This window comes from Erpetoichthys calabaricus, chromosome 16 (assembly GCF_900747795.2).
Source record: "Erpetoichthys calabaricus chromosome 16, fErpCal1.3, whole genome shotgun sequence".
NCBI lineage: Eukaryota > Metazoa > Chordata > Cladistia > Polypteriformes > Polypteridae > Erpetoichthys > Erpetoichthys calabaricus.
Window position 1 is genome coordinate 40,228,016 of NC_041409.2, and position 21,196 is coordinate 40,249,211.

At 37.6% G+C, this 21,196-nt stretch overlaps 1 protein-coding gene across 1 annotated transcript in view; it reads right to left on the bottom strand.

Moving 5' to 3' along the window:
- Positions 1-5: 5 nt before the first annotated feature.
- The window catches only part of LOC127525837 (sodium/calcium exchanger 3-like), a 211,658-nt gene continuing 190,467 nt past the window's right edge, over positions 6-21,196 (bottom strand). Inside the window, exons 3-4 of the mRNA XM_051920070.1 lie at positions 8,873-8,979; positions 6-122 (exon numbers count right to left, since the gene is read on the bottom strand). Of these exons, the coding sequence (XP_051776030.1) occupies positions 100-122; positions 8,873-8,979 (130 nt within the window). The 3' untranslated portion in view covers positions 6-99. The remainder of the gene's footprint in view (positions 123-8,872; positions 8,980-21,196) is intronic.

Here is a 21,196-nt window from a genome sequence, read left to right on the forward strand (position 1 = left end):
TATGGCGCCCCCTCAGACCTGATATTCCTCGTCTCAGCCATGTTGGTTCACCAAGCACAATGAAGAAATTTTCTCGTTTTTCGTACTCTTCTGCATCTATTATTTTAACCATAATGGTCTTCCTGCAGCGACACAAGAAGAATAAAACAGACAGACAAAGAGAAAAAAGAAGAAGCAATAAGAAGAAGAAGAAAAAGTACATTGCAAGCAAGTTGGTTTTGCTGACAAAACAAAAACAGACCCATCCTCATGCCCTGTGCTCTAGCCTGTGGCTTCAGCCCCTGGAAGCAGTAAGTGAAGACCCGCCACAGCACACCCTGCTCAAACTCTGCTCACGTTCCACCTGCCTGAAGTACAGTGAGGATTTGGGTGTGGTTTGGCAGAACCCTGAGGTCTCCCTTTACTGTTACATTACAATAAAGTTTAGTGCACATTGGACAACGGCAAGCAACAAGTGTGCAATTTCTGGATGAATGTTTCATTAATCCAACCCTTTTATGGTCAATCCATGTCAATCCAAGTCATTCAATACATTGGTTCTTTGTTTTCATTCTTACTTATTAAAATTTCTTTTTGGAGAGTTTGATACCGCTGAAAAGTTCACTTTTTTTAAATCAAAATGTAGCAAAACAAATATTTTTTGCATTCTCTTTATTTAACAGATAGACGTGTTATGAAAATGGATACAAGTGAAGGTGTAAGTACATGAAAAGAACTAAATTTGATGACACTTCCTTGTTCCCTACTTAAATATATAGCAAGCACTATTGGGTGGGCACACATTCCTGACTGGCAGAAACCCCATTAAACTAAACTAACAGAAAGCTTGTGGCCAATGTATTAGAATCAGATCAGGTGACAAAATCAAGTAGCACACAACATTCTAGTAACACATTTGTATATAAACAAAAAATAATTTGATGTTTCCTATTCAAGAACACTTCCTTTTAATACATATTGTTTTTAGGAGGCTGGTCCCCAGGATTTGACAAGGTGTAATCACCTACTTTCACTATGAAAAGGAAAAACATCATGTATCCTTAGCAATATGTTTGCAAAACAGATTATTCAGTGCACCTTTATGCAAAAAATAATTACTTCTTGTATTTTTATTTAATCCAGTAGATTAAACAGTTTTTTGTTCAATGGTCTTTATTATCAAATATAATGTAGCATGACAACATTTTCAGAACTACATTGCGAGCTTAAAGTCTATCACAGCACCACTGACAACCAAGCAGGACAAAACCCTGGACAGAGTGCCAGCCTATTGCCATCATCTTCAAATATAAAAGTATAATTCTCATAAATTATTATAGCTCTCTTCTCAGTTCCTTCCTTGCTGAAATACTAAACAGACTCTAAGTAAAATATATAGTTGTCATCAATTTCTTAATATGAACAAAACTGCAATCATTTATGTGGCTATGCAGTATTAAGTCTTACAACATGGCAAAAGGAACACAGCTTATATTACACAAACAACCTCTTAAACTGACATTAATCATACATTTTAATATTATTCCTTCTTCTGAATAGTGCATGTTTGTATTCCGTTTTTATTTAATGTTCCTATGTTAAACTACTCAGGTGATATGCTGACTGCAGGTATAGCAGTTGGTGAAGGTGAGAGGAGCTGTCTGCCTATCTGATTTCTAGAGGAACCATTTTGACATTGAAGGGAAAGGTTTACAAAAGCTGTGTGAGTAGTAGTATGGTATATGAAGAGTGTGATGTGATGTGATGTGAGAAAGAGTCTCTAGGATTATAGCAAATGACTGAAAAGACAAAGAGATAATAACACTAACCAGAATCGTAGACAGAGCCAGGGAAATTGTCAAACCAGGAAATGAAAATATACCAAGCAAATAAAGCACAGTAGCAAAATCAAAGTCAAAGTTGAAAAAGAGAACCAGAAAAAAAAAACAAACCTAGTACTTGGCCTACTTGAGAAGCAAACTAACTGATGCTAATAGATTGGCATTTTTTTATCTATTTTTATTAGATACCAAACAACCAAACAACAAATCTTTTAATTCTCGTGGATACGGCTCTTCATTGGGAAACTACTTTTCCCTGATGGCAACACAAATTAGACGATCTACAAGTCTCCGACTTAAAGTTTAAATCCAAACAATATATTCGATATCTTTTCGCTGTTCCTCTATTTCACCAAGTAACAATTTCCATTTGTTTGCGCTTATGCGATCTTTACTATCATTTTTATGAGACTTTCAAATTTTAGTACTTTCATTATCTCTAATCTGCTCTGCATGTGCATTGCGCCAACGTTTTTGAATTCTTTATGACATTCTTCCTTGTCGTCTACTCTTTGTCTTTAATTTCCGGCGTGGTTAAATCTCTTGGTACAAAGCCTCATCTCGCGGAAAAATGAAATTAAATACACTAAAATAAAGTGTATTATAACAAGATGTGGATGTTGAAGGCAGAGCAAGAGGGCAAAATGGAAAGAATACAGATGAAAATTATAAGATATATGTGGGCAGTGTCATGGAGTCAGAATAAGATAAACACTGAGTTAACAGAAAGACTTGGTGTTGTTGTGGGGACAAACACACTAATGTAGTTTGGACATATGGAGAGATAGGCAGATTTGTTTGGAGAATTGCACACATTATGGAGGTAAAGAAGCCCAAGGATAACATGGTTCAAGGTTGTGTTAGATGATAGGATGCTTGACAATTGGAACTCATATTACCCAAATTATTACTATCACCATATAAGCAAGAGTAGCATTAGCATTCATTTTATTATTAAAGTAGTTTGAGCAATATTATCATTATTCTATTTTTAGAATATTAGAAAATGATGTTTTATTATTAGCATCAGTATTTCTGTAATATTTTTTGAAATATCAGATGTAACACTGGATAGTTCAATTGTTTTCATGTCCCTTCCTGGTAACCCACAGGTCTGCAGGTTTTTACTCCCAATAGATTTAAAATTGAGGTGTCATTTGAGGGTAGATGGAAACTGCCTATCCAGACAGCTCTAGATCCAAAGTAGGATTGCACTTGGTCAGGATAACAGTCCATTTTGGGGAACACTCATGCACATACCCATACTTAGTCATTTTAGGTAAATTAAACAAACATGGCATATCTTTGAGACGTGGAAGGAAACAAAATGTGAAACATGCTGTGGCCAATCTGTACATCAATAATTAGTGCCTGAAGCTGCAAGGAAACAGAATGAATTACTGAACTACCATGCTGTCCAGTAGGTATTATTATCATCTTCTGTCCATTCATCCTTTTTCTGAAACAATGATTCCAGTGCAGAGTTATGTGATTATTATTGTAATTATTGTCAAACCATGGTAATGCTACTAGTAAATTTCGTATTAAGGGTGGAAGCAAAGGTATACAACAAAGTAGTATAATCTATCAATCCATTCCTAAAACTGGTTATTTAGTAAAATACTGACAAGCGCCATTCCTTTAACATTAAATGCAAGACAGGAACCCACTGTGAATAGGATACCACTCAATCACAGAGCAGTATGATATGCACAATTAAAACACATCCATTGACTATTTGCAGCCAACCATTTATTGTTCAAGTACATCTATCAAATGTGAGAAAAAGCCAGTAGGGTTGGAGAAAATACACAGGATCATTAGAACATAAGAAATTTGACAAACAAGAGGAGACCACTTAGACCATCAGCCTTGTTTGTTTAGCTAATAGCTAAGTTGCTGCAAAGATGAGGACAGCATGGAGGCTTTATTCATACGAGTCAAAACCAGACCTCTGCAGCACTGAGCCACTATTGTTAATCAAAACATCGCCATTATGTCGAGTTTAATTTTTAGTACTACTTTGGTAGTAGTGGTATTAGTTTTAGTAGTACAATTACAATTAATGACATCATATAACCACCCTCAGGCTGATTGTACTTTATTATTGTCTCTAATGAAAGCATCAACATTCAAACCATTCTGATCTCCTACCTAAATAATGGCACAATAATAAATATTAAAACACTGCTACATTAAAACACATCATACTGTATATTACAAAGATTCCTGCTATCCCTTTATAATCTTTAGTTTAGACTCAGCCTGGTGTAAAATGGCTGATTTACCTAACTCAAGGACAGGTGATCTGGATTTATCTAATTCTCAGCTGTAGTTAAAGGATTCTTCATTACTCAGGAGACAGTCATTCAATGGCATCAAAATGAGGGTGAGCTAATAGACTGGTCTTACTTTTTTTTTTGATATCACTAACACTTCTGCTACTGAGGTTTTCGTATAGGGCTTGATCACCCCTAAAGACAAACTTCTACTTTTCTAAAATTAGCTGAGGATGAAGAAATTGTTCAAAAACACAAAACTAGAAGCAAATGGGAGAAAAGACCAAGTGTGTTCCAGACTCATTGCCAGCTCAGCTGCATCTTGCTCTCTCGCTAGCAGCTACATTACATGAGGTCACCTGACCTATCTTGATTTGTGTCATCCAGAATCCAGCCTCATGTCACCGACAGACAGAAAAATGTTGCAAAAGTGGCATAAACGGAACATTCACTTTATCAGCAATACTTAATCTTTATGTCTCTCTCTCTCTTTACATCTCAATGGAATACTTTGAATACCAGCTACAAAAATCAATTTGCTAAAAGCACAGAAGTGCTATGCAGTTAGCGGCAAAGAAGCATAAAATGTGACTTATTAAAAAACAATAATCACCTTGGATGGCTGAGACATCTGCTGAACAGAAAAATATGAAATTTACAAATAGCTCATTTTGTCTGTTTTGATTATCATAATGATGTGGTGCTGTTTACTTAAAAAGCTAATGCTTATAATGGATCCTAGATTTCCAGCAGGGATCCCTTTGACTATGCATCATGATCATAACTGAAATAGCTTTTGCAAAAAAGGCAGGACAGCATGGGATATAAGCCTGTAGAGCATTTTGATTCAAGTAAATATGAAAGAAAATTAAACTGAACATAAAAAATGATTAGTAATTTATTTTCAGAAATATTTAAAATAAAAATAAAAAAACAGTTTTCTTCACACAATGTATGCTTACATAGCACAAAATAGCACAAAGAGCCATTAGCCATGCTGTGCAAGGAGAAATCATATTTGCCTGTGTCTCATTCTATGGCTGAATAACCCCTTGAGGACTTCTGGCTTTTTCATTAGTCCACTTCTTCCTTAGTACACACAAGTTACTTATTTATGTATTCATATTCATTATATTTTTTCTTTCTGTTCATGTATTTATTATATAAATTTTACATAAAGAGGTGGCAGGGTGGCCTGGTATTTAGCACTGGTAACTCAAAGTTCAGAGAGGACTATATATATTTTATGGATTGTTCATGTTTTCTTCATCTCAGTTTATTCTTTCTCCCCTACACCTGAAACATATTTGTTTGTTGAAAGAGAGAGAGACAGAGAGTTGGGTGACTCTAATTTGGCTTTTTTTCAAGGAGTGCAAATGCATAATAATAATAATAATCATAATAATAATTCTTTACATTTATATAGTGCTTTTCTCACTACTCAAAGCGCTCAGCAATTGCAGGTTAAGGGTCATGCTTAAGGGCCCAACAGAGCAGAGTCCCTTTTGGCATTTACGGGATTCAAACTGGCAACCTTCCGATTGCCAGTGCAGATCCCTAGCTTCAGAGCCATGTGTGCAAGTTCCCTGTAATGACCTGGCATTTCTGCAACCGATGCTGCCTGAATAGGACCCAGCTCCCTGTGACCCCTAAAGCTGGATTAGGCAGATTAAAAAGATTAATGGAATGAACATGCCAAACTGTCCACATGTTCTCAGACATCTACAACACCATTGTTATTCCAACACTTCAGGGCAGCAGACATCTCACATACAGATGATTAAGAAAGTATTCAGAACTTTTCACTTTCTGCACACATTATTGTGTTATAGATTTAATTTTAAATGGATAAATTTGCCATTTTCACCCACCATTCTTCACTTACTAACCCATAGCAATAGAGTGAAAACATGTTTACACAAAGGTTTGAAAAAAAAATCAAACACTGAAATCTCTCCATTGTATAAGTATTCAGACCCACTGTTACAGAACTCCACATTGGGCTCAGGTGCGTTCTTTTTGCTTTAATTCCCCTTTAGATTTTTCTAGAATTTGATTGTGGAGTCTACCTGAGGAAAACTGAATTAATTGGATATCATTTAGAAAGGCACACGTGTACCTGTATGTAGAAGGGCCCACAATTCACGCTGCATAGCAGGGCAAAAAACAAGCCATGAAGTCCAATGAACTCTATGTAGACCTCCACAATCAAACTAACGTGGGGCACAGACCAAGGCAAGGGGATAAAACCATTTCTAAAGCATGGGGTGATCCTAGGAGAACCGTGGCCTCAATAATTGTGAAATGGAAGAAGTCTGAAACCACCAGGAGTTTTAATGGAGCTGGCCCTCTGGGAAAACTGATTGGTTAGGGTGATGACCAAGAACCTAATAATCACACTAACACAGCTTCAGAAATTCCCTGCTGAGATAGGATAGCCTAACAGAAGGACAAACATCTCAGTAGCACTCCATCAATGAGGCATTAATGTTAGACTGTCTAGACTGAAGGGCATGAGAAAGAAGATTCTCTGACAGAACAAAAACTGAACTCTCTGGGCAGAACTTCAAGCACTATTTCTGGAGAAGACCAGATGCTGTTCATTACCTGTCTAACACCATCACAACAATAAAGCATGGTGATAGCAGCATCAAACTATGGGGACAGGGATACAGCAGCATCAAACAATGGGGATAGGGATATTGGTGAAAATTGAGGGAAAGATGAATACAGCTAAATACAGAGAGGCCCATGAAGAAAACCTGCAACATCTGAGTAGAGTGACAATCTGATAAGCTGAAGCATGCAGCAAAGACAATGGCAGAGTGTATTCAGCACAAGGGTTCAACCAAAGTCCAGACTTAAACACCATAGAACATGTGTGGATAATCCTGAAGGTGGGAGTTTACAGACATTTTGCTTCCAATCTAATGGAGCCTGAGAAGATCTGCCAGAAAGAATGGTCTAAACAGCCCAAATCCCGGTGTGCAAAATTTGTAGAGAATTACCCAAAAAAACTGTCAAAAAGACGTCTGCAAAGTACTGAATTAGGGGTCTGAATACTTCTGTGAATGACAGCTTTCAGTTTTTGATTTTTAATACATTTGCAGACCTTTCCGAAAACATTTGCACTTTGTCATTATGGGTTATTAAGTGTAAATTGATGGACAAAAATGTCATATATACCCATTAAAAGGTAAATCTACAATGCATTAAAGTGAGCATAAAGTGAAGAGGACTTTCTGAATTCATTGTATATATAAATTGTATATGTGCAGGTGGCCAAGTGATCTGCAGAGAGAATTGCTCCATACAAGTCATGGACAGGTCACAATTAAGTCATAAGAAACAGAGGGAACCTGTAATGGGACAAATTTCTTGTGTCAAGCCAGTACTTAAGAAAGGCCCATCACAGTATGCTCTGTAACAGTGCCACATGGCCCAGGAGATGTAATGGCAGATGGGACAGGAACAGGTAAACCTGCTTTTCAGATACAAGTGAACAAATTGTATAGAAAAAAAACAATGGTCAGAAAAGGCTTAAGTGTACAGTGACACAAAGGGCTACTGGAGGGCACTTTAACAGAATTATTAAGCTACCCCTATATTACTAGGGTGTTGTACCGTGTTAGCCATTATGAATGTAGTGAGAAGTCAAGCAAAATGACACCTTTTATTGGCTAACTAAAATGATTACAAGGATCGAAAGCTTGCATATTGTAATCTTTTTAGTTAGCCAATAAAAGGTGTCACTTTGCTTGACTTCTAAGCTACCCCTGAAACAGTAAGTCATTCTGGGGCTAAGCTGGCACTGACCCCAGAGAGATGTTTAAAGTAAGTCAAGCACACATGCTTTACTGAATATGGGCTGAGGAGAAAAAGGATGACACTATCCTGGCTTGTTAAGCAGAATCTCGAGAGAGAAACAGGCAGGTTAATAAGATTAGCATTCCATCTAACAATTTAAAGAGAAGTTCAACAGCAATGTCCACCATTACTTCCATGAAGGAAATGTTTAATAGAAATATGCAGGAAACTATCCCTCAGATGTATCTCAACTTGACCTGGAAACAGAATATTGGGGGGGGGGGGGTATGGTATTCCAGGCTATGCCTCCTATCGGTCTCCTGTAATGCATGCAATGACAACCGGGCACGTTTTGCTTTTTGAACACATTGGTCTACAGCCATTCATTGTCACCTGAACTGAATAAAGCTAAAAATATAAGGAAGCCCCAGAGACCTGCAGTTGGTTTGAGGTGCCATGCCAAGGCAAGTAACTAGAAGAAGAAAGTGACTGTTGTATGTAACCGAATGAGACTGTGTGACAGAGTAAGCCATGTAATGGACTGATGTGCCATTGAGATAAATCTTTGCTTAACATAAGGATAAGCTGAAGCAACCATAACCCTTTACTTGTAAAATATGGTTTTCTATTCTCTCCTAACTTGTTTCTGTATCAATAATGAATTGCTTCATATATCATATTCTAACATTCTCTCATCTTTTGTCAGATCTGCCATTTAACCACAATCCACCATAACTAGGATAAACTAATCAGAAAAGCTTGAATGAATTTAGTTGGGCTGCTAGAGGTGAACATTCACCCTGTGATGGCAGAAGACAGCAGAGTGTACTGCAGCAGTAGGACAACATTACCCAGACATCAGCAGCAACAAATAAATAAATAGTAGAACAGCAGGACAGCAGAAGAGAGAACAGCGTTAGCCTGTAATTATTTTTTTTCATACTCAGCAGAGGCTGGCTACTGCACCTTTTTGCAAACTCATGTCCACCATTCGGGGTTCAGCCAGCTCGATGAAGAAGTTCTTGTTCTTTTCATACTCCTCATCATCAACAACTTTCACCTGAATTGTTTTGCTGTGAAAAGAAAGAAAGAAAGAAAGAAAAAAGAAAGAAAGAAAGAAAGAAAGAAAGAAAGAAAGAAAGAAAGAAAGAAAGAAAGAAAGAAAGAAAGAAAGAAAGAAAGAAAGAAAGAAAGAAAGAACAAATAGGTCACACCGAGAAAAATAAAAAGGGGAAAGGAAATGGGCAGATGAGATGGCACTGAGCTCATATTTAAAAGTTGATGAACAGCACGGCCCATCTTTTTTTTTGCTGCTTGAAGTCCTTCAAGGGTAAAAAGTTGAAAGGAGAGGGGCAAATACACACACGCATACAGACACCCACCCCACATAGTAACATATATATTAGGGTTGCCACCCGTTCACTTTCCACCTAGCCCACATTTTAGCCTCTGTGCCAATTTTTTGCTCTGAATGTGTTATTCAGTACCATTTTTCAATTATGTTAATCCTGAAAATCTGTTTTATGGATGGATCTTGGTGCCAGTTTCAACTTTGGGGATTAGTTTCCAGTTGTCACTGTTTACTCTGTTAATGTTTTCATTATCATATCTGAATTCAAATATTTCTTTCTCTTATTATTTAGTTTTCAGCCCACTTCTCAAATCTTCTATCATATATTTCTGTTTTCAATTTCTGTGTCCAGGTGCATCAATAACCTGAAAACAACGATTTCCTATTTTCAATATTTTTAATGTATTTTTGAAGTGACAATTGTTTATATTTTTGGTATTCATTGTTTGTATCCAGGTGAATATTTACCTTATCTATACAGTTTTATGCTTCTGTGTTCAATTATTAGTTTTTCTAACTTGCAGAGCTGGTTCAGGGCTTCTTTGTCAGTAACTAGTTTTTGTCCAGTTTTACATTTTTTTGTTTCTCAATCCAGTGTTCAGTTTTATTTGGACTGTATACTGTTTGCCTCTGTGTGTAGTTGCCAGGCTTCCATCCCTAATTGACAGATTTTTTTGCCCTGTAAGTCTGGTTTTCCTGTTTCCGTCACCTAAAGTTAATCTTCAAAGTATGGGTGTCATAGTTTGCTATTTTATGTACAGATTCATTTACATTTTATTTGTCCAGGTGCCACTTTATTATGGTGGTTATACAGCTTTCTGTTTGTTATGTTACATCCATGGTATGTTCCCTGGATTATGTTTATTTTATTGATTTTGTCATTTTTGGTCATTCTGAAGTTTTATTTTTCATGTGTTATTGTGATTATTTAATTGTTAGTATTGTTTAATATTTATGTGCTGTGTATTTTCTTATGTTCATTGTTTTCTGTGGGTGGCACCACTATGATGTCACTGCTGAGGGACTGCCCTCTTCCTGTATATTTCAGTATGGAAGTATGTTCCCCTGTGGTTTACCGATAGTCTTTCAAAGAGTACATTTCTTCAGGTATTATATTTTTTCTATTTTCAGGATTTTCAACTTATGTCTTTGGATTACACTTTCTGGATAATTGATTAGAACTTATTGCTGTGGGTTGCCATGTTAGGCTATTCTTTTGCCTTATTATTTTTTGCCTTTTTGCTTTTTTCCTATTTTTCCTTGGTTAATTGAAAATGCACCTCTGCATTAATAGGCCGTAGCCTGCCTATGGAATTTAGCATCAGACTGCCTGGGGTGAAGCCTATCTCTGGAAAGGCCAGTGAAGATTCTTGTCATATCTATGGACTTTTTTGAATGCTATCACCCCTTTTTTCTATCTGCTGCGCAGTTAAACATAAAGCTTTCAGCCTTAAAACTAAGTGAGCAATTTTTACTCAAAATCTCTGAAGTTTAATTTCTTCACTTTGATACCTTAGTTACCTTACTTTTACCCTCTATGTCAAGTGGTGTTTGTAACAAATAAGTCCGATTACAAATGTCACATCTCATTTAAAGGTGCTTCAAGTGTGCATTTTTGGCTTCTGTATTCATTTGTCATGGTTTCTACCATGTACTTCTAGTTATCTGCTCAATTTTCTGCTTTTAACATTTGTTGCCACTATCTAGCCTTTACACTGATTGTTTACTTCTCACTTTCTGTTAACCAGGTGTTCACCTGTTTGCCTAGAATCTACAGTTCTAAACTTAAAGGTTTTCCATTGCTTCAGTACTTAGATATCATTTTTTAACCCCATAAATGAGGCAGTTGTGCCACATGGACATGTCAACTTTGGAAAAATTCGTATACAGAAAGGGTGGCAACCCTAACACAGCTGATTCTTAAATTAGCCAATGATATCAACACATTCTCCATTTTTAAATATTGATTAATAAACATAAATTAAAATCAATACTCATTCTGTTTCTTGTTTATAAAACATGTTTAAGCATGTCTGATTTAAACTAGACCAATTAATGCTGAGTAATAGAGAAGAAGAAGCCATCCTTGGGAACCTAGGTCAAAACAATGCATCTTTGTTTAGCTGTATGTTTTAGGCACAGTAACGTTTGTCTTGGAAAACATAGCATGCAGGACTAAGGACAACAACTGAATTGAAGTTCGGGCTAATGAAAGGATCAATGATGCTTTAATGCTGTCTTAATAACAGTGACCATCAACCTGATTTTTTACCTAGAATGTGTGCTCATTATCATATGTAAAAATAAACAAGTAAGTTTGATTGAACTGTCACAAGGTGCCTCATTATCTTGTTTAATTTTTGTTATAAGTTAAAATATGGAAGAAAATTGCATACATGGTTCAAAATTTTAGTCAATATTGTTTCCCAAATCAAAATTGTTTAATTTATTATTCACTTGAATGTGAACACTGTTTTGGTAGATAGTGTTTCCCCTAGGGTCAAATGTATTAAAGAGGGTCTGTATTTAAATGTATTTTAAAGAGGGTCTGGGTTTTTACTCTAAAATGAAGTATCTTCTGTATTTATTTACAAAATGGTAGCCAGGTCAATGTTATGTAACTGTCAGTCATAAGTGCCTTTGAAAAGAAACTGGTATAAACAATAAAGCAAAAGGAGAGATCATCAGGCAATCAAAGACACAATCATATTCATGAATAAGGTGTGAAAAATAAGGATAACAAGCATTGTTCTGACAAAAAGCAAGTTCCACTGGCTGAAGGTTATAAACTGGGCCCTGTTTGGCAAACTTACTGTAGATCAAAAAAACTATGGGGCATACTATAAAAGTAAAAATGCTGGTTATAAGGAAGTAAGATGCATTATTGTTCAGGGTTCTGCTTTCACTGTTAAAACTATGAAAAGAAGTATAAGTTATACGTGTATAAATATGACAGAAATCGTGTTAAGTAGCACATGCAGTATATGTTCAATATGTGGAGTGTATCAAAGGCCATACTGTGGTGGAGCATGAGAAAAGAAGCAATTAAAAGAAATCCTGCATCATTGCCATTCCCACTTGATTAAGAACAATTAGTTTTATTTCTTTCTTTAAAATATCCTTACTGTTTTAGAAAAAAAAAATCTATCCATCTGAGTAGCACATAGACCATTACAAGTTATATAAGGACTGTGATCAGACTTCACAATTTTACAAGGATAATCTTTGAATTACAGGAATACTGTAATGTCTTGACAATTTACTAAAATGACAAAAATTTGAAGGTACAACTTGTATAATATTTGGTTGTGGTTGAAGAAAATAACACTCTCTCTCTATAGTGTGTAGAACGTATGACCCTGAAATATATAGTACTAGCCGACCCGCGGCGTAGTATATGCCGCATAATTATTTATTGATGGGTGAACACTTCCTGAAAGACACAGTTGTCCAAATGGGGTGGGTTTGAGGATACAACTGTGAGTGAATGAAAAGATGGAACTCTGGAGAGAGCAACATACAATTGTCCATGACTGAAAACTGGTTTTGGCAGATACAGGCATATCTTTTTCAAAGTTTGGCCCTGTGTCTTATTAATTGTCATTGCAAAGGCTAATCTAACAGGAAATTGTCTGCGTGTAAAAATAAAAGGCAAATTTGAATCTGATTGGGTCAGGAAAATCTGGGGAATAAGGACAGTTTGTGAGGTAGCAGCTGCGATAGTTTTACACTCCAGTACATTGCAGTGAATGCTGGTAACAGTCAGTCTAGTGCCATTAGAGAGACTTCTTGCTGGCATGAGGTTTCTGAGAAGCATGACAACTGAACCAATTTTAATTTTGAGTTTATGCGGAGGCATGCCAGTTGGAGTAAGACTGCTAAGAAATTCTTCGAGGAATGAAGGACGTTCTCAGAAGTGAATGGTGATAGTAGCTGGAAGTATTTGGGACATCGCCACAATTTCTGCCTCGCCACCATAAACTCTGGAAGTATTCATGTAGTCAGCGTATTGTTGAGCAGACTGTATGACTATGTTTCCGTGACTAGGAACAACGGACAGCACGTCGCCGAAGTTATCGCAATGTTGGCAAACAAAGGTTACAGCCATGTTGCGAAGTTCGAGAGCAACAGTTTCGTCGATGACATTTTTCTATAAATATCCAACTGATAGAAAGAAACAGTTACCTGATGTAGGAATTTGTATAACCTTGAAATACATGTGAAGTGGTGGCCATGTTAGGAAAATGAACAGTCAATGAGGCTCAGAGGTGCATGTGGACTGTAGCACAAAGCAAAGTGACTCAGGATGTGTTTGGTGAGGAGTTGGGGGCGGGCACATGAGCAGGCAGTGCGCATGCCTCGAGAGTGAGGGTGGACGCAGGAGGAGGGTTAGAGTTGGTGGGCGGGGCTCTGTCGTGCGTGCGTCCGTACCCAATGGTCGGGTGTCTTGGTCTTTTATATGTATATATAGATAAGGTGATGCAATGTGTATAGTCACATCAACCACTACACTGTCATAAACATCCATCCATCCATTTTCCAACCCGCTGAATCCAAACACAGGGTCACGGGGGTCTGCTGGAGCCAATCCCAGCCAACACAGGGCACAAGGAAGGGTTAGCACCCTGCCAATCCCAGGCAGGGTGCCAACCCACCGCAGGACACACACAAACACACCCACACACACTAGGGCCAATTTCAAATCGCCAATCCACCTAACCTGCATGTGTTTGGACTGTGGGAGGAAACCGGAGCGCCCGGAGGAAACCCACGCAGACACGGGGAGAACATGCAAACTCCACGCAGGGAGGACCCGGGAAGCGAACCCGGGTCTCCTAACTGCGAGACAGCAGCGCTACCACTGCGCCACCGTGCCGCCCTGTCATAAACATGTCCATCTAAATTATGAGAATAATATAACTAGTGGTCTACCACATTACTGTAAAATAAGTTGAGAGCTTGCTCTGATTTTACTGTGAGTTGCCAAACCCACCACATGATTGAACCACCTGGATTAGGACCCAGGACAAAGTAATTGCAGATTAAGGGCCTTTGCTCAAGGGCCCAATGGAGTACAGTCACTTCTGGCATTTATGGTGCTCAAACCGGCAACCTTCTGATTGCCGGCACAGATCCATATCCTCAGAGAAATCATTCTACCATTAAAATAGCGCTTTCTCAAAAACTAAAAAATGTCAAAAAGTTAGCATCTCTTTTCAATTGGAATTACAGAAAGATTCGATTTACGTTCCTTTCTGAACCATGGTCACAATCTCTGAGTAGTAACCAATAGAACTAGATCACAGATATAAGTGGCAGAAATTAGCTTCCTTTGCATGCAGGGTGTCTGGGCTCAGCCTTGGAGAGGGGTGAAGAGCACAGACATTCAAGGGGAGCTCAAAAAAAGCCATTGCCATATTGAAAGGAGCCAGCTGAGGAGGCTTGGGCATCTAATTAGGATGTTTACTGAATGCAGCCCTGGAGAGGTGTTTTGGGCATGCCCAACCAGGAGGAGCTCTTGAGGCAGATCCAGGGAACATCATAGAGATTGTATCCCCCAGCTGGCCTACAAATGCTTTGGTATGCCCACCCCCCCCAAACCAAAAGAGTTGGAGAAGGTGGCAGGGTAAAAATACTCAGACTGCTGTTCCAATGGCCCGGATAAGCACCATAACATGGATGGATGGATGTTAGAGGAATGTTAGAGGAATGTTGCAAATCAAAAATCTTTATCAGCCATGCTGGGATAAATATGATACCAATAACCATGTGTTGTGATGTGAGATTTTACATATAACTTGATGAATATTTTGTATGTCTTTATTTGTAATTTACTGCGGTGGGTTGGCACCCTGCCCAGGATTGGTTCCTGCCTTGTGCCCTGTGTTGGCTGGGATTGGCTCCAGCAGACCCCCGTCACCCTGTGTTCGGATTCAGCGGGTTGGAAAATGGATGGATGGATTTGTAATTTAGGCATAGCAATGTAATTTAGTGTTAGGTTCCTTCACTGTGATCATTTTGAACAGACATGTGGCTGAAAGCTGAGCACCAATGATGCCTTAACTAGAGACATTTAAGTAAATACAAGTCTGTGAACTACATATCACCATTTAATCAGGTTGTATGGTTGCCAATATTCAAATATACTTTGCATTTTGTTATTACTTATGAATATTATCAGTAATACATTATCTTATGTGAAACTTAACTTCTGCTTGTCTTTTTACTACATCTAATTGCCTGAGGTTATAGATATAGAAGGGAAGGTGGGGATAAGTTATATACAATAATACCTTATAAACAGTGGTCTGTGAGATTAGGCATTCCAAGGCTGCATATTAATAATACAATAGGGGAAAGTAGAGCAATATATATTACTCTACCAAGACAAAACACCATGTTAAAGTAAAAAGGACAGAACACAGTTCTAGAAGAGGCAGCACAGGGACTGCAGATGAATTAGTATATTGTGAAAAGACTAAATGCAACTAACAGGCCCCTTACCTCACTTAAATCTGCCTTTACTGGGCAGATCCAGATTTTAAAGTTAAAAGGTATGGTTCTTATATGAATAGTGAAGTAATCTCTAACTCGGAAAACCTTCAAAAAAAGTGAAATGTCATACTTTTTAATAGCAAGCTATAATTTGGGGAATTCAGAGCTTACCATGTTTGTCCTGCTCTTATTCAGTCTTTATTACCCATTGTTTTTACAATTTCTGTTTTTAGGTACCTGACATCACATTGAGCAGAAATGTAAATTCTGCTATGCTCTTTGCGGGATTTAACTCAGTTATTATTTTTTCACAAAGTAGCCCAATCCTGCCCAATCAACTTTTCTGCTTGATCCACTTGCCAGTGAAGTTTACTTTTGTTATGCAGAAAAAACAAATAACTGCAATTAGCTTCTTGTGATGAAGGACCCAGGAGATCTCTCTGCCTCTGGAAAGTAAAATTTATTTCATTGCTATTAACTTGAAAAGAGAACATAAAATAAGGTGAGAGGTAAACTGGAACATCCAAAAGAAACCAGTAACTAAAGCATTGGTTGTATACATTAAGTGCAGTTTCTCCTTTTTCTGGGACCGCAAGCCATGGCCTAAGGAGAAAAAAAAGTCAATCAAAATGAAAAGCTAAGCACAAGTGGAGCAATGTAAGACAAGCATTTCAAAGGATAAGTGCTGAGTTGTAACCGCAACAACAGAGAACCCTTACTCTTATTATACAGAGAAACACTGTCTACTGGCACAGACGAAGCAAGGAAACAACAAAATGTTCACTCACACCGTAATCAGTTACCCATTTACACATGCAGATAAATGTAACTTATTGGGTGAATATTCAGCACAAACTCTGAGAGTTGTGGAGTGAAGTAACTGTGCTTTCATACAGTGCAGTATCTGTTGTAATTTTTAACAGAAAAAAAGTAATTCATAAGAAGGCACATATAAATAAAATATCCTCTTGCAAACAATATAAATCCCTTTAAATTTAGAAAGATTGTCTAGTGGCCTAGCACCAACCAGGGGCAGCATGCCCTGAAAAACAATCTGATCAGTCACTCTTGATACAGATCAGACCCAGGATGGTCTGAGAGTTTATCTTAAAGAAATATCAGGCCCCTTCAAACATAACAGAAAACTGGTTAATGTCAAAGCCCTGGTTTATAGCAGCATATACATTGTATATGGAGATGGCCACTCTTTGCATGTTTGTTATATCCATTCTAAATTTATATTAGCATTTTATTTAATTAAGTATCACCATTTGGGTTCCTTCAGAAAACGTAAAAAAAAACAAAACAAATATGGATACACTAGTAACATCACTTTTTTCTTTTAATAATATTGTGTTTACAAGGGTTGGTCCCAAATCTACTCATGTGGAAAGGGAGGCTAACCTTAATGTTATGTCTCACCATTTTAAATTAATGAAGAGCTTCACAACTGAGGTGGCTAGGCCAGAGTCAGAAGACAAGATGCTAAAGCCACAGATAGACATGCAATGTCCTAAACCAGGAGGAAAAGAGAAAAAAAAACAAGACGACAATGTTAGGAGACAGGAACTAGAGCCAAAATAGTTCAGTTCTTCAAGAAAGAAGAGGAAAATAAAAACACATATGACTACTACAGAGAAACCTCAAGGACTAATACTCAAGACTGAGACTATGTTTAATCATCTTCACATACGAGGATCCATGAAAAAGTCACAATTAGGATACAGCTAAAAACACAAGAATGGGCCTTAGGTTAAGTCATATTTACTGACTCCACAGCTAAAGACAATAGGACAACAGACCAAATTACTAAGTCACAGAAGTCCATCAGTGTGTATCAGAGTTAAAATAAAAATATAGGTTCCTTCACTGTGATCTATAGGTTAGACTGAAAAATTTAATCAAAAGCTAAAAACTCTTAAAAAGAAAAAAAGTTTGTTTAGCTAACAGCTAAAATGTCCCAATATCTCATCCAGATCCTTCTTAAAGGTTGTCAAAGTTTCTGCTTCAACTACAAGATTCTTACAACCAAAATTCAAAATTACATTTAGAATTTCCAGACATGGGGAGTCTTGATAAAAGACCTCACAATTGCGCCAAAGCCAGAGATGCTCAACTAAGAAAATAAATCTAGACGACAAGATTAGCTCACAGCATAAGAGAAAGTCAGGTCACAAGTGAAAACTCCAAACACAGAATGAGTGAACATAATTTATACACTAAAACTCACCTCTAAAAGGTCTGTATTCAACCAACGGCATTACTGCAAAAAGGATCTTCTGACCTACACATTAACACATGCTGTCTCTACTACTCCAGCATACTGGTAGTTTTCGGTGATAAGTGAAATTCAGACCTCTTACAGCTACAAAGTACTATTATTTCATGCTGCACTAAGACTTTTTGCAGACCCTCCAGCCCCCATCTTTAGCACGAGCAAATACACTTGCATGCATGTGCCCTTCACTGAGCATGCATCAAGCGCCAAGTCAAACCTCCCATCCCCCCTTCCCCCAGGCAGTACATGGTGTACGCACAAGTCTCCAGATTCATCCCAAAGACCATTGCTGTCAGCAGGCAGCTTTCTAGCTGTCAATATTGCATATTTCTCATTATATAAGCGAACAAGTGCAGTTTGTTCAACTGGCACTTTGCTCCTGGCTTAGCCTTCCTATTGAAAAGGTCATTTAATCTTATTCCTTTCAAGTTACCTGCACTTGCATTTGCATGAAATCTGCACCATCATCATTTGTGGAGTCCAAAAAAAAAAACAAAAACAGAATGTTGTGCTTTGTCTTTTAGAGTCATACAGATCAACAGATATGAGGTACAGAATTTTATCTATCTATCTATCTATCTATCTATCTATCTATCTATCTATCTATCTATCTATCTATCTAATAGTATCTTTATCTGTTTACAGTATATACAGTTTTCCCTCGCTATATCGCGCTTTGACTTTCGCGGCTTCACTCTATCGCAGATTTCTTATGTAAGCATATTTAAATATATAACGCGGATTTTTCGCTGGTTCGTGGATTTCAGAGGACAATGGGTCTTTTAATTTCTGGTACATGCTTCCTCAGTTGGTTTGCCCAGCTGATTTCATACAATGGACGCTATTAGCAGATGGCTGAGAAGCTACCCGATCAGAGCACGTATTATGTATTAAATAAAACTCCTCAAATATATTGTGAGCACAGGGGCTGTTCGCACCCCTAGAGGATATCGCCGCTTGTCTAAAAAACGCTGAAAGACTACCATCACATCGCTCCCTTCCTTGCTGGGCTTACTTGTGGTTACTTTGTTGCGCGATATGCTTCCTGCACGGTGCTTCGCATACTTAAAAGCTCAAACAGCCCTATTGATTTTTGATTGTTTGCTTTTCTCTCTCTCTCTCTCTTGCTCTGACATTCTCTGCTCCTGACGGAGGGGGTTAATGTCAATTTATTTATATAGCACATTTAAAACAAACATAGTAATGCTATTGCCAAAGTGCTTTACAAAAATAGAACAAATTATCATAAAACATAAATAGAAATAAAATATATGAACATAAAATACATAATAAATAGAAGTAATGTTATATACATAAAAAATAGAAGTAATGTAATATAATCACAAAGAGGAAGCCATCAGTATTACTGAAGGTCACTGAATGCAAGTGAATAGAAATGAGTCTTTAATCTTGTTTTAAACAGTTCAATTGTAGACTACTCCTTTATATGATGAGGTAAAGAGTTCCACAGGCGAGGTGCAACAGCTGCAAAAGACCTGTCCCCCTTGGTTTTACACTTGGGTCTGTTCGCACCCCTAGAGGATACGGATGCTCGTCTAAAAAATGCTGAAAGACTACCTTCACATTGCTCCCTTCCTTGCAGCTGCTTTGTCAAGCGACATGCTTCCCGCACGGTGCTTCACATACTTAAAAGCCCAAAAAGCACCTATTGATTTCTGATTGGTTGCTTTTCTCTCTCTCTCTCTCTCTCTGACATTCTCTGCTCCTGACGCGCAGTCCTTTGAAGAGGAAGATATGTTTGCATTCTTTTAATTGTGAGGTGGAACTGTCATCTCTGTCTTGTCATGGAGCACGTTTAAACTTTTGAAAAAGAAACAAATGTTTGTTTGCAGTGTTTGAATAAAGTTCCTGTCTCTCTACAACCTCCTGTGTTTCTGTGCAAATCTGTGACCCAAGCATGACAATATAAAAATAACAATATAAACATATGGTTTCTACTTCACGGATTTTCACCTTTTGCGGGGGGCTCTGGAACGCAACCCCCGCGATCGAGGAGGGATTACTGTAAATATATTTCCCTGTAGACGCTGTCAATTGTGTAAGTAACCATTCTGATTAAAACTCTACTAATATATTATGAACATACGTAGCTTTGACAAATGAGAGTGAATTCTTATAGGGTTAATTCTTGAAACATAACTGCTCATTCAATGACAGTATTACAAGGGCTGATGTTATAGAGTGTAGGCAGGTACACAACAGAGGCAGACACAGCAGTAAGGGTTGTTTATGAAATGCTAGCCAACAAAGAAGACAAAGGTCACGCAAAGAACAGATTGGAGAGGGCTGTCAATTTAAGGCTTCCTCTAGCTACCATTGTCACTCAAAATTCAGCCTGCGGGAGAAGACGTGGAAGTTCTCTTTGTAAAGTAAAAGATTTTACAGAAGGGGATTTGAAGGAATTTATTCTGAAATGGCAGTCTATTATGAGGGAAAGGGTCACTGATTCAATAGAGTTTCCTGCTTCATACTACCTGAGCAGTTATAGATGACACTGTATGATGAAAAAGTCACCTTTTTATTTCCTTCTGCTGATATTGGCCTATACTTTCAAATTTTACAAAGATAAAATGAGATCTAGACTTCTAGGATCTGAATATCTGTCAATATCTCCCTCACACATGAATGCAATAAAAAATTCATAGAATACTGTCATTTCAAGTTTTACCACAATGTGTATATGCACACAACTGGCCATCATAGCCTTGGGAACTCTGCAACCTGAATGATTCTGTTCAAGTCCTGTGTACTACCTCCCATATTTGAATGAAGATAATATGTTCTTTGACTCCAAGAGGTCAACTTATTGTTTAGATTACTTGCACAGTCTCCAGTTCTCCAACTAACAGCAACAGGGTTATGACTATTGGTCTTGAGAGCTTTTCAAAAGAGAAAGATGAACTTTAGGCCTCTGCACAGATGATTACACAATTCATCGGTTCTCCAATTTTCATAACCCACTTACTGCAATTCAGTGTTGCTATGTAATATAATTTAGCCAAGAGATAGGGATGAAGTTTATCCCCCAGAGAGACAGGCATAACATTTTTACTTTTAAAATACTGAAGCATCTTACTCATCTGAATGACAGTGAAACAGTTTAGGCCCTTTTAAGGAAGCTGATGCAACTAAGCTCCGTGAGAAA